The sequence below is a fragment of the Trachemys scripta genome, chromosome 2, assembly GCF_013100865.1.
Source record: "Trachemys scripta elegans isolate TJP31775 chromosome 2, CAS_Tse_1.0, whole genome shotgun sequence".
NCBI classification, from domain to species: domain Eukaryota; kingdom Metazoa; phylum Chordata; order Testudines; family Emydidae; genus Trachemys; species Trachemys scripta.
This window is the reverse complement of record NC_048299.1, coordinates 74359426-74372503: the sequence shown is the minus strand read 5'-3', so window position 1 is coordinate 74372503 and position 13078 is coordinate 74359426. Positions and strand designations below refer to the sequence as shown.

The following is a 13078-nucleotide window of genomic DNA, read 5'->3' as shown; positions in this document are numbered from 1 at the left end:
CCCTCAGCTCCTCCACCTCCATTAATACCCCCATGCTGAAGCCAACAGATAGATGACTGCTGGTTCACCAGTCCTGCGCTGAGGACTCAGAGGTTCATTGGTATGAGATTGTCAGCCTTCGAACTGTGGTGGTGTCATCTCTCCATGAACCATCTGTGGTTCACGGGCTGGGGCTGCAGCAGAAGGAAGGGAGCTGGAAGCTGTTCTTCTCATGGCCATTCAACTACCAGCTCCCTTCTCCTTCTGCTCCTTCCTAGCCTGACAGGGGCAGGAAGCTAGTAGCCGGAAGTGGGGAGGAATGCTTCCGTCACCAGCTCCCCTCCTGCTGCTCCTGCCCCAGCTGGTCATTTGCTCAGTTGCAGAGCAGAGCTACAGTCGGGCATTGCTGGGCAATTGCAGAGCTGGGGGAGGGATGTGGCTGGGGGAGGGGATACTATAGAGGGCTATAGCTGGAGGGAAGGAGGCAGAGATTGAGTGTTTTGTCCAGGAGTACAGCTAAGGACCTGTGGAGCTGGAGTGGGAGAAGTATTTCTGGGGATGGTGATGGGAGGGAATAATGGGCACTAGGGTGGGGGTTTAGGGTGTGAGGCTGAGAGGCTGGGGTACTTTTGGAGAGCAGGCAAATACCGTGGGAGTTCTGAGGGAAGGGAGATACTGAGGTGCAGAGGGGGCAGTCTCACCTGGTGAACTCAGGTGGCTTGCTGCCTGCAGGAGTTGGCAAAGAGAAGCACTGCTCCAGCTGACACAGCCCACGGTTTGGGCCAGCACGTTGCATCCACACTGGCCCTCGGTTAACAGAGCCTGCACTAACTGGGGCTCTGTTGGGGGTTACCCTACAGGGCTAACTAGCACTAGTTGTTGGCCCACTGATAGTTATATGGCTGCCAGGGGTATTTTAATCGGCTGAGGGGAAAAAATGCTGTTTACCCCTGCAAATGCCTCCAGTATGGGAGAGGGTGTGAAGCGAGCTACCTCTTTGGAGGGGAGGCAGAATCTAGGCCTCAGTGAAAGACTGTTTATCAAATGCTTTGAGCTGCTGAAAGTTGCTATAGTAGCCAGGCCAAAGCATTATTTTTTTGATAATTTATTATCAGATTGTATAAGAAGTTTTGTCCCAATGTCCTAGTGTGCTTGAGCAGGTATGGTACTATATGACACAGCCCTTTGTTATGTCATAATGGAAAGCAAAAATAATAGTATAAAAAGCAAAGGATTTCTTCTCAAGCATCTCTGCAGTTAGTGACTGTTTGCTTTCACTAGTCTGCTATTGATCCTCCAAGATAAATACAATCCCGCAATGTGTTTCCTATGGTCAGTGCCACAGAAGGCCAGGGTAGCTCATTTCTTTTAGCTTTTCTTTACCTGTGTTTTGTGGCTAAATGCAACCCTCAGTGTTTAAGAAAGCAGGCAGGGCTTTTATTGTGAAAAGAGCCTCTTCAAATTAACTGGCATTCCACCCCCCCCCCTTCTCTTCTCCCCTCCCCACAGGGAGGTGGGTCTGGGCTGCCGGGCTGCTACACACTTTAAAACTAGCAGTTGAAGTTTGCCAGTTGTACACTGGATATGCACTAGCTGCTGAAGCGCATTTGGGCCCATAGTACCAGATTATACTCCTCACACTCGTGCACCCGTCCCGCACACGGCTAAGAACAGTTCCAGCAAGGAAAAAAATAACACACACTGGACCCTTCTGTAAAGTTTGATGACAACTTACCAGCAAGGATTTATGAAAACTAAACACCCTTTGGAATAATGAGCAGGAGGTTGAAATTGCAAAGAGCCTCAGCTGAGCCGTGCATATTGGTTGGGATAGGCACCCTGGAGTGACAACATCTGGTTGTAATTAAAAAGGAGATAAAAATGGGGAGAGACGTTGATTAGTAGCTGAAATATTTTTTTTTTTTTTAGTGGTTTCTCCTGCAAACCCAGTGCAAAAGCCCTACAAATGGACTATGCCTAAGAACGACAGGGTTTAGTTTCTGCAAAGGACAAGACTACAGTGTGCAGCGTCTTCTGCAGGAGATGAACATAGAAGGTGGCTAAGGGAGAAGAGGAGGCGCCCCTCTACCTGCATTGCAAAGATATGGTATGATTTACGTGCTTTACTGCAAAGCTCGTAGTGTAAAAAGGTGTTGGGGCTGTTAAGAAGTATTAGCCATTCAGGATAGTCATAGAATCAGCCTGACCGTCATTTCATTGTCCAAGATGGTACTGAGAAAATTGGGCTTAGACCTGTTCAGACGGTTTGGTGCACAGGTAGGCAAACAAGAAGCTCATCTGCCCCCTATTAAATAAGTGTTGTCTGGATTCATTCTTTATAATATTATGGCTGGACAGTCAAGAAACTGCAAAGAGACTTTGAAATACAATTCCCCAGAGGTCAGTGGATAACGCTAGTCTGATCTGTCTGATTATTCAGAAGCATGCTTGTGCCAGTTTGCTCTGTTGGTCAGCTAGGTGAAACAGGGAGCATTTGAGCAGAGAGGGTTTTTTAAAAAAATAAGTGTATAAAGAAATAAACTATGCAATCTCTAGTGAAATAGTAATAAATAATGAACTGAATAATTGTTGGCTACACAGACTCAAAGGGGGCGGATAATGAGCCTGGATAGTGAATAGTGGAACTCTGCTACCATTATCATCAGTCTGTACAAATTGATGAAAGGAGTGGGAAAAGAAATCTAAAATGAAATTCCTAAGGTCACTCAATCAACTAGTTTGCTGGCTTTTCCCTCTCTAGACTTCCAATCAGAACCCCCCCCCCCCAATCCTCTTTTTCTTTCTCCCAATCTGATGTGTCTAGTTGAAAGGACGGGGCAAACTTAGAGCCATGTTAAAATACAGAATTCCTGTGGTGGAATGTTCTATCATTGTGTTTTGTCTGTTTTCACATCTATGACACACCATTTTCATCACAGTTTCACAAAAAAATGGTAATTTGGCTGCATAAAAAGTGCAAAATTGAAAAAGATGCAGAACTTTCCCATCTGGATCATTCATAATGGAGGGCCAGATCCTGCCATCCCTTACAAAAGTGAGTAACTTTACTCATGTGAGTAGTCTCATTGACTACAATGAGACTTCCCCTTCTGTGCCCCTTTACCCATGTCCTCTTGCTCCCTCCCAGTCACATGAAGAGAGTGGAGCATTGGACCTTTGGAACCTGTCTCTTTTTGTATCAGAGTCTCAACTACAGTTAGGCGAGAGCAGTCTCCCTGAGGAGTTTCACTGACTTCAATGGGACGATTCACACAACTAGAGTCATCCCTATGTGTAAGTGTTAGCAGCACTGGGTACTAAACTGGCTGTGTGTTTCAGCCAGGACCTCCATGACAACCAACACTTCTAGTTTCTGTTTTCAGTCAAATGGCATTGGTTTTGTCCTGCTGCGCCGCTCAGTACCAAGCAAGCCTCCCCCAGGAATTTGCACAGTACTTTATAGTACTGTGGCACTGTTTTTTTTTTTTACACTATTAGGTATGGATCATCCATAATAAAGGATGTTTGACCTCTCACACAGCTAATTATAATAGTAATTATAATCCCATGAGCCTTGACTTAGCCTTTTATTAACTCCCCCCTTCTAAAATGATGCTTTCCCCTATTTTTTGCCATGACAAGCAACCAGCCATATTGCTGAGACAAGGCAGGGTTCCAGAATGGTGAGGCTGGGCGCTGCATGAGGAGGTGGTCAGAGCTGACAATGGACTTGCAGGCAGAAACTATGCTCCCGGGGGCTCAGCTTGTTTCACGTTTATGGCTCCTCCATGTACGAGTTGTCATTTGGGAGCATTGTGGAGCAGGAAGCTCCAGGGGACACTCACCCTAACTTAGGCTGAGACTAATAAAAGTAGAGCCTGGTTCTAAAAGGTAAAGGGTCGGATGCGTGTTCTTCACTCATGTGAGTGGCTGGGGGCTGGAAGATTTGGGAGAGGGGGGTTTGCACAGGTGCAACATGCCGCTGAGTAAGGCCAGGGGCCAACCCAGCACTGTGAAGGAACAGGAACACTGAATTGATGCCGACACTTTCTCCTAGAGCTCCAGAACTGCTGGTTTTGGAAGCTGTGGTTACATGTTCTAAGGAACTTCAGGGTATATCCTAAACCCCCTGCCATCTGTGGGGGTAGGGGTGGGGGGTTACTGCACAGGAGGCTGGGATAGAAATTGTCCTCCATTTTCAGCACAAAAAGCATTTATTGGTATTTCAGTTTAGAAGCTATCGTAAGATGAGCTTCATCAGGGTGATCAGAACATAGGATCCGCCATGACAGTTCAGACCAATCATGTGACCAGTCTGGTACCCTGCCCCACCTCTCCTTCCTAGGTTAAATAATCCCAGTTTGCAGTTATTTTTCTTGCCCTTATGAACAAGGGCCTTCAGAGTAGGGCCACACCAGTGCTCTCTCTGAGTTTACTAGGTTCATTTGACCATGGGGATTCATATGGGAAAGGTGTGCTGCAGTGTTGGCTCTGTGTGGCTCTTCATGTGATTGGTTATGAATTCACCAGTGACTCAGGAGGCAGATAAATCCCAGCAGTGGGCAGGATTTTTGTTTGTTTGATTTAAACTAAGGAGGAGGATACCTTTCTGAAATCCATATGGAAACAATTCTGTCTGCTTTCAATAAAGTCATCTGTGATGCAGGGCCTTCTGCATTAATTCCCTCCCTTTTCATCTGGGATGCCTTGGAATTCTATGAATATACTTCCTTGTTGTCCATGAAGAAAAGATTGAAGAGATCTTTGCCAAACTGCCTTTGAGGGAACCTGACACTGTCCCCAATAGGCGAGAACTCTGTCACAATGAGTGCACTGCAAGCGCTTTTGGATACTGAATGATTGCTCTACATTTTTTCTATTAATCTGGTGGTTAAAAACTAAAACTGAAAATAGCAAATTAAAAAAAAAACATCCCACAGAAAAAATAAAACTACTGCCTCATTGGATTGGTGCCAAAATCTTAAATGATACTTAGCGGCTTTTCAGCCATTCATAGCAGAAGCTGGTAATCCCATCAAGATGGAAAAATATAAAACAGGATATGGTCTTATGTAGTGTCCCTCACACTCTGTCTACCCCAAAGTGCTTTGCAAAAAGTGCAGGCAGTGATTTTCTGCTACCTTGAAGCTTTGCTCTGTGTCGCACAGTCAGAGTAGCAGGCAGCAATGCAACGCACAGCTGATGGCTGTCAGTTGGCTGCCTCGCTCGGGCTGTAAAACAAAGATTTGAGTGGGATGAAGACAAAGGTACAAGAGGGAGTGTCTGTTCAGGGTGGGAGATGCTGAGAGAAAGGGAACCTTTCCAGGGTGGATCCAAGGTCCACTTAACCTGTTAGTTCACCAGGTCTGGGGATCCTGGCTTTGTCCCCTCTGCAGTGATTGGTTTTGTGAGAAAAACTGAGGGGATGCCACCTATTGTACTTGGAAATGTATCATGTGGCCATTCAAGAACTTGAAAGATGAAAGGAAACACGACAAAGTCAGTCAGTCAGTCAATGGTGCTTGACAGTGGTGTGGGAGAAGAACCCAATGCACAAGCGGCAGACTTTCCCACAGTGGCACCAGATCCACTCGGCAGATGGAGGTTGGAGCACACTCTTTCTGGCTCACCTGTGGGCCTCAGCCTGGGCTCTCTGATGGTTCTCCACGATGACTGCACCCGCCTTGACCCAGCTTCTCCAGTCTTCTCCCAGCTGTCAGTGGGAATGCTGAATTTCTTGAGATCTTGCTTGACCTTGTTGCTGTATCAGAGCTATGGCCTTTCTCTGTGCTGCAGGTAGTTCTTGAGTTGGCCATAAAGCACAGCCTTCCACAGACAATCTTGAGGCATACGCTCCATGTGTCCTAGCCAGTGAAGCCTGTGAGCGTCCATCATGGTCTGCATAAACTGTAGGCCGGTTCTCTCAAGGATCTTGTTGTTAGTGATCCATGGGTCCCAAGTGACTCCAAGGGACAGCAAAGATGGAAGCTGTTCAATCTCCGCTTCTGCTTAGAGTATCTAACCCAGCTCTCACAGTCATAAAGTAGGGTATTGAGGACACAAGCCTGATAAATGGACACCTTCATGTTCAGGACACCTGATAAATGGACACCTTCGTGTAGCAGCTTGTTGTTTCAGACACATGAGGTAAGTTTTCCAAAGGTGACAGGCTTTGCCGATTCTTGTATGAAGTTCTCTTTCAAGGCTCACTGAGCTGGTTAAAGCTGAGCCAAGATAGCAAGAAGTGATCCAAGTGGTCCAGAGTTTCATTACTGACATAGATTTTAGGTGGGATGTTGGTGCCCTGTGACATGACAACTGTTTTCTTGCTACTGATGACCGTGCCAAACTTGATACATACATCAGTGAACTTATACATCATGATCTGCAGTTCACCAGGTGAGTTAGAGATGAATGCAGCGTCATCTGCAAAGAGCAGATCCCAATAGTGCGCTGGGTGATATGCCTTTTGCTCTGAAATTGTCTGATGTTGAACAAGCTGCCGTCCGTCCTCGATTCAATTAGTGTGGCAGATTGGTCATTTCCAAAAGCGTACTGAAGAAGAATAAAGAAGAAGAAGATGCCAAAGTCAGTAGACACTAAGACACACCCTTAAACTAAACTCAGACGATGTTTCATTTTCATACTGGATAGTTGCCTTCATTCCCTCATGGAACTCCTTAAATAGGGAGAGCACTTTTTGTGGACAGCCAATTTTCGACAGGATCTTGTACGTGCCATTCCTGCTAATCGTGTCGATGGCCTTTTGTAGGTCAACGAATACTACATAGAGAGGTGCCTGTTGTTCACTTCTTTTTTCTTGCAACAAGTGCATTGTGAAGGACATATAGACAAGTCGTAGAATGTCCTGCTCTGAACCCACACTGTTCTCTCAGGATAAACTCTCTCAGCAAGGACTTGGAGTCTTTTCAGCAGGACCCTTACAAGCACCTTGCCCACCATGCTGAGCAGAGATATCCCTGGGTAGTTGTTGCAGTCTGCTCTGTCCCCTTTATTTTTGTATGAAGTAATTATGTTTGCATTTTTCAGATCCGGGTATGTGGCTTTCTTCCCAGCAGGTGCAGAGAAGTGCGTGGATGTCTCTCACAAGCTTTCTCCCCCCTGCCTTTCGGAGCTGCAGAGGGATCTGATAATTGCCTGCTGCTTTCCCAGATGCAATCTCTTTGATAGCCTTCTCTACATCTTCGAGAATCGGTGTTTGATCCAGCTCCTGCACCATTGGAAGCTGGGGAATGGCAGCTAAGGAGGTGTCACAGATAATGGCATCCTTTGGGTAGAGTTCTTTGTAATGCTCAGTCCATTGGTCAAGCTGTTCCTGCTCAGCAGTCAGGACGGTACCATCTTTTGCTTTGAAATGTACCAACAGGGAAACAGAATCTTGATTCCTGTGTGCTGGGAAAAGTCTGCCTATCCTCACAAAAGAAAAACAGACATTTAGTGGCAGGTTGAGAAGAATTAGAAACAAAATCTGGTGAGCTGCCGAATATTCCCCTTCCCCACAGGCATCTTCAGTGTAATTCATCACAAACAAAGGGAATATTATTGAATGTAAATGAAAGCATGAGACAGGTATTACACAAAGAAAAGGAGCATGTTTCTTTGGGGAGGGGGCCTTCCTCGTCCATACAAATATAAAGGCTGATCTGAAAACATCTTGAGGTAAGCACAATGGGCAGGCAGGGAAGTGGTGGGGGGAATAAGACCATTCAGAGACCTGCAGAGCAGAAACAGAGAAAGGAGAACCTGAATGACAATGGATGTAACTGTCACTGGAGTGACAAGTTGGACTGACATGCACAGGTGTCCCATGTCCCACTGCAGTCTTAGAAGACGCGTGTGTAGGAAAACAGTCCCCAGGCAGGCACACACTTATCAGGGCACCGATTTACAGTCCTTCTTTGCAGAGGCAATAGGGAAAGGTGTAGAAAAAAATCCACTTACATTCTGAACACTCAGATTGAAGGATTTGGCCCGTAAACCATTGCTATTTTCCTAGACTTTGCTGTTAGGAGTTTCCAGATTCTGCCATTCTTAAAGGGCTCAGGGGCAACTGGAACAGCCAGGCTGGGCTGGTTATGGGGGGTGAGAGCTGGGGGACAGGAATATCCCCTTCCTTGCACCTGGATGATGGTTTTAGTTTGGTAGTTACCCTTTCAGGGATGTTTGGATGAGTTGATGCCTAAAAAGTGTGAAGTGCTGATTTGGTCTGCAAAGCCCTAAATTGTGTGTGTCCAGGTTATGGGACCTGGTCACCTCGCTCTTCATCTGAGGCATAGTGGCAGCTGAAATCAGCTGAAGTGCTGGTTTGAACAGTCCTTCTCACTGAGGGCTCCTTCACTGCGGAACTTCTGCCTCCCACCACCCCTGCTCAATGGGCAAAACATGTAGTTTGGGCCTTCAGGGCATGCTGCCACAAGACACCTGTTCTTCTAGGCTTTTCCTGGAGAGGGGTGGGCCAGTTGTGATTTAGGAGAGGAGGATGGGAGGGCAGAAGAATCCTTCTGTGCTTTCTTTGGCCTATTCAGTTGCTTTTAATCTTTGTGTAGAGCAGCGCTTCTCAAACTGGGGTCCGCAGACCCCTGGGGGTCTGCGAGGGTACTCCGGGGTCCATGGGCCCCACTGATCTACTCCTCCCTCTTCCTCCCAGTGCCTCCTGCACACCAAGGAACAGCTGTTCAGCAGCATGCAGGAGGCCCTGGGAGGGGGGACGGGGTGCAGTTGGGGGAGGGGGCAGAAAGAGGCAGGGAAGAGGAGGGGCAGGGGTGGAGCAGGGTGGGAAGAGGTGGGGTGTGGCCTTGGAGCAGGGTTTGGGGCTGAGTTGGGGGCTTGAGGGTCTGCAAAATTTTTAAAATCAAAATGGGGGTTCTCGGGTTGCTAAAGTTTGAGAACAGCTGGACTGTAAAGCATTGATTGGGCACCTTACAAATGTGAATGAATAGCTAATGCTGCCTCTGCCTGGCATGTGATCTGATCACTCTTTTACACTGATTAAGGAATTGACAGGCCTCAAGATTTAAATATCCATCTGAAAATCCCTCAACAGGAAAAACTATCATCTGTTGAAGTATGGATTTCACATCCCATTTGTTTCAATTCATGACTGGCTATTGGTGTTTCTGGGAAATCCCAACCCATGTGGGTTACTGAAAAGAAAAGCCCACTGCTTCCAGGAACTCTGCTTACACATATGATCCTGGAACAGAAGATGTTGGCTTATTATGCTCTCAGAAGAATGCAACCCACAAATAAACTGCCCGGAGATGCAGCCTCCGCAAATGGGTCAGCATGGGTTGCTTGAATTGCTGGCTGAATCAAATTGTCCCCATCCAACCCCACTAATGCTCTCAAGTGTCACCTGTCATGAATCCATACAGCCACATGCAGAGACATCATAGTCATCTGCTAAACTGCACAGGGAATAGAACCCTGCACATTCTTATCCAAAATCAGCAGCCTGTGCCCTTTGCTCTCAAGGAGACCCTTCAAAAGGAGACTACTGTCAGTAGTAATGGGGCTTATAGCTTCTTTGAAGGCCAGCCACTAGAGGCTGACATAAGCACATAGCTGAGCCCATCTGGGAGTACGTCTATACTTACCTCCAGGTCCGGCGATAAGCAATCGATCTTCTGGGATCGATTTATCGCGTCTTGTCTAGACGTGATAAATCGATCCCAGATTGATCCCGGAAGTGCTCGCCGTCAACGCCGGTACTCCTGCTCCGCGAGAGGAGTACGCGGAGTCGATGGGGGAGCCTGCCTGCTGCGTGTGGACCTGCGGTAAGTTCAAACTAAGATACTTCGACTTCAGCTACGTTATTCACGTAGCTGAAGTTGCGTATCTTAGTTCGAAGTGGGGGGTTAGTGTGGACCAGCCCTGTTGCACATACACATCACCTATCAAACAAACCTCGTTTGTACTGGCCCAGGAAGGAGAAGATTCCTGAGATGGCTTCTTATCCTGGGTTTTTCTGCATGCAGCAGCAGCAGGCTGTCATTGGAATCAAGACTCCTAGATTTCAGAGCATCTTATCCTGCTACTCTCCATATAGCCTGTGAATTCAGTGCTTCTCAGTGTTGTTTGCATGAAACATTTGCGGTAACATTTTACTTAAAATAATATCTCTGTGAAATAGAGAGAAGGCAAAGCTAGTCTCCAGAGCCCATGTAAAGATCCTAACCCTGCACTTGGGAAAGAGGGCGAGGGAGCATCTTAAAGCTATTAATGTCAAAGTATGGAGTGCAGGAGACAGTTTATTTTTGTAAGTGATTTATATTGACTTCCGGGATTAAATCTGTTTTTTAAGTTGCAGTATACATAGCATCTGAATGAAAAGTGCCTTTTCCATGAATCACAGGCATCACTATGAACTCCCTACAAGCTGAAAGATTTATGTAGCAGGGGTGAGGAGAGTTAGGGAGCATTATGAGTTCTTTATTTTCCTAAGCCAAAGTCACAAAATTAACTGGTTAGGCCACTCTAGAATCACCAGCTAGGAGCAATCTATAGCATTTAAGCTGAACAGAACTCTTATGACTAATATTTATGCTCTCATTATCTGTTTCCCTATACAATTCCATAATTAAAATACATCCTAAGTGATGTTTTCAAGCAAACATATTTAGGTATCTGTGCTCATCACCATGGTATCTGAAGGCCTAGAAGGCCTGAGCCATAGTCTACTGAACTCAGAGGAAAGACTCACATAGACTTCAATGAACTTTGGATCTGGCCCACCGTGTTTTATGACTTTACAGAAACAATAGAGCTACTCATGTCACTGATTGAATGTTTCTTCAACCTGCTGCAGTTTATAAATAGCCAAATTGCTATCCTTTGGGAGAAAAAAAAAAGTGTCTTCTCTGCAGATTTCTACTGATCTATGGTCCCAATTCCCATGCTTAACATAAAGCACATTCTTAAGTTCCACTGACTTCAATGGAATTAAACAGCTTCTTAACTGGGAGGGACCGCTGAACAATGGGAGCAAAATGCCTCCCATGTTGAGGCAGTGCTTTGTTTGGGAAATGCATAGAGTAGTGAGCAATCATGCAAACAACTTGAACAGAGCAGGGCAAACTATTCCTGGTGAGCCATCTATTAGACAATTAACCCTTTTTCTTTTAGGAAATCAGCAAGCAGATGTCAATCTATGAATTTTGTCATTATTCAGAATTATTCAATTGATGTTTAATGAGAATGTATTTCAGCCTCTGGTGTGCTTATGAACTATTTGTTCATATTAAGGCTATAATGAAATTCCATTGTGGAATTCAGATGACAAACCATTTGAGGTGTACTAGTTTGGTTTATAATGTAGTCAGAACTAGTCAATGCAATAGCAGCCCTGTTATGTACAATTGCTGGAATTTTCTTGCTGACATAAAGAAGTTTTTTAACATTGGAAAATGAGGATTTGGGCAGAAGATTTTGTTTAAAATTTTCTTCTTAGTAAAGGAATGTGCCATACAATATACGGCCCATAACTCAGCAATGATGTACCTGGTATGGGAGGGACATCATAGGAAATATGCAGACAGACCAGTGACTGTGAGGTGACGATGAGCCTGAGAAACGTGATTCCCTGTCCTCAGAAACAGAAAACCCAGGGTGAGTGGAACCCTGACGTGAAATCAATGACATAGTAGATTAATAGTAACAAGACCCTGTCAAGATAAGAAGGCGCAGAATTTGCTTCTTCTTTCTCCTCCTTATACCATTTTATAATGTCTATGTCATTTTTTGTATGTGTTTATTTCTCCCCCCTACAAATAAAATACTTCAGGCCCATTGATGGGGGAGGGGGAGGGATGGGTGCACTCATGTCTTGAGAGCCTCCTAGCAGCTGTGTGTGGTACTACACTCTTCTTCCTGTTCCTGGCACCCTCTGTAGGTTGCTAACCTTGGTAGGCAGATCTTCAGCAGCTCAACCCTCTAGTCGAGTCTCACAGTCAAATGGACAAACCGTTCCTGGGATAGCAAAGGGTTCAACAAACTGTCAGCCCTCATCAGGGTCTTCAGCCCTGTTTCTAGGCCTTTAAATCCCACCCCTCACTCAGGCTTCCCAAAAGAGCCTTGTCCCCTTCTTGAGGCTTAGGCCACTTTCACAATGTGGGAATGCAGGCCTGCCTACTGCTCCAGGTCCCAACCCAGGGACCCTATAAACAGCAGCCACAACTGCTTAGAATCATAGAATATCAGAGTTGGAAGGGACCTCAAGAGGTCATCTAGTCCAACCCCCTGCTCAAAGCAGGACCAATTCCCAGTTAAATCATCCCAGCCAGGGCTTTGTCAAGCCGGGCCTTAAAAACCTCCAAGGAAGGAGACTCCACCACCTCCCTCGGCAACGCATTCCAGTGTTTCACCACCCTCCTAGTGAAATAGTTTTTCCTGATATCCAACCTGGACCTCCCCCACTGCAACTTGAGACCATTGCTCCTTGTTCTGTCATCTGCCACCACTGAGAACAGCCGAGCTCCATCCTCTTTGGAACCCCCCTTCAGGTAGTTGAAGGCTGCTATCAAATCCCCCCTCATTCTTCTCTTCTGGAGACTAAGCAATCCCAGTTCTCTCAGCCTCTCCTCATAAGTCATGTGCTCCAGACCCCTAATCATTTTTGTTGCCCTCCGCTGGACTCTTTCCAATTTTTCCACATCCTTCTTGTAGTGTGGGGCCCAAAACTGGACACAGTATTCCAGATGAGGCCTCACCAATGTCGAATAAAGGGGAACGATCACGTTCCTCGATCTGCTGGCAATGCCCCTACTTATACAGCCCAAAATGCCGTTAGCCTTCTTGGCAACAAGAGCACACTGTTGACTCATATCCAGCTTCTCGTCCACTGTGACCCCTAGGTCCTTTTCAGCAGAACTGCTACCTAGCCATTCAGTCCCTAGTCTGTAGCAGTGCTTCCTTTAATTAGTTGCTGCTATTCCCTGGATAGGGTGACCATATTTCCCAAAAGGAAAACAGGGCACTGTGCAGGGCTGGCTCAAGCCCCCCCAGCCACTGTGGGGCTGGCCTGAGCCACTCACCCGAGGCCCGCCACAACCCCTCCCTGGGAATGGGCTCGAGCTGCTCA

General features: G+C 46.3%; 1 protein-coding gene across 2 annotated transcripts in view; it reads left to right on the top strand.

Annotated features, from left to right (window-relative positions):
• The first annotated feature begins 1536 nt into the window (after positions 1 to 1536).
• Positions 1537 to 13078, top strand: part of GASK1A (golgi associated kinase 1A) — a 49104-nt gene continuing 37562 nt past the window's right edge. For both annotated transcript variants that reach the window (XM_034760875.1, XM_034760877.1), the window contains exon 1: positions 1537 to 2086. In XM_034760875.1, coding sequence (XP_034616766.1) covers positions 2084 to 2086 — 3 coding nt within the window. In that variant the 5' untranslated portion in view covers positions 1537 to 2083. The remainder of the gene's footprint in view (positions 2087 to 13078) is intronic.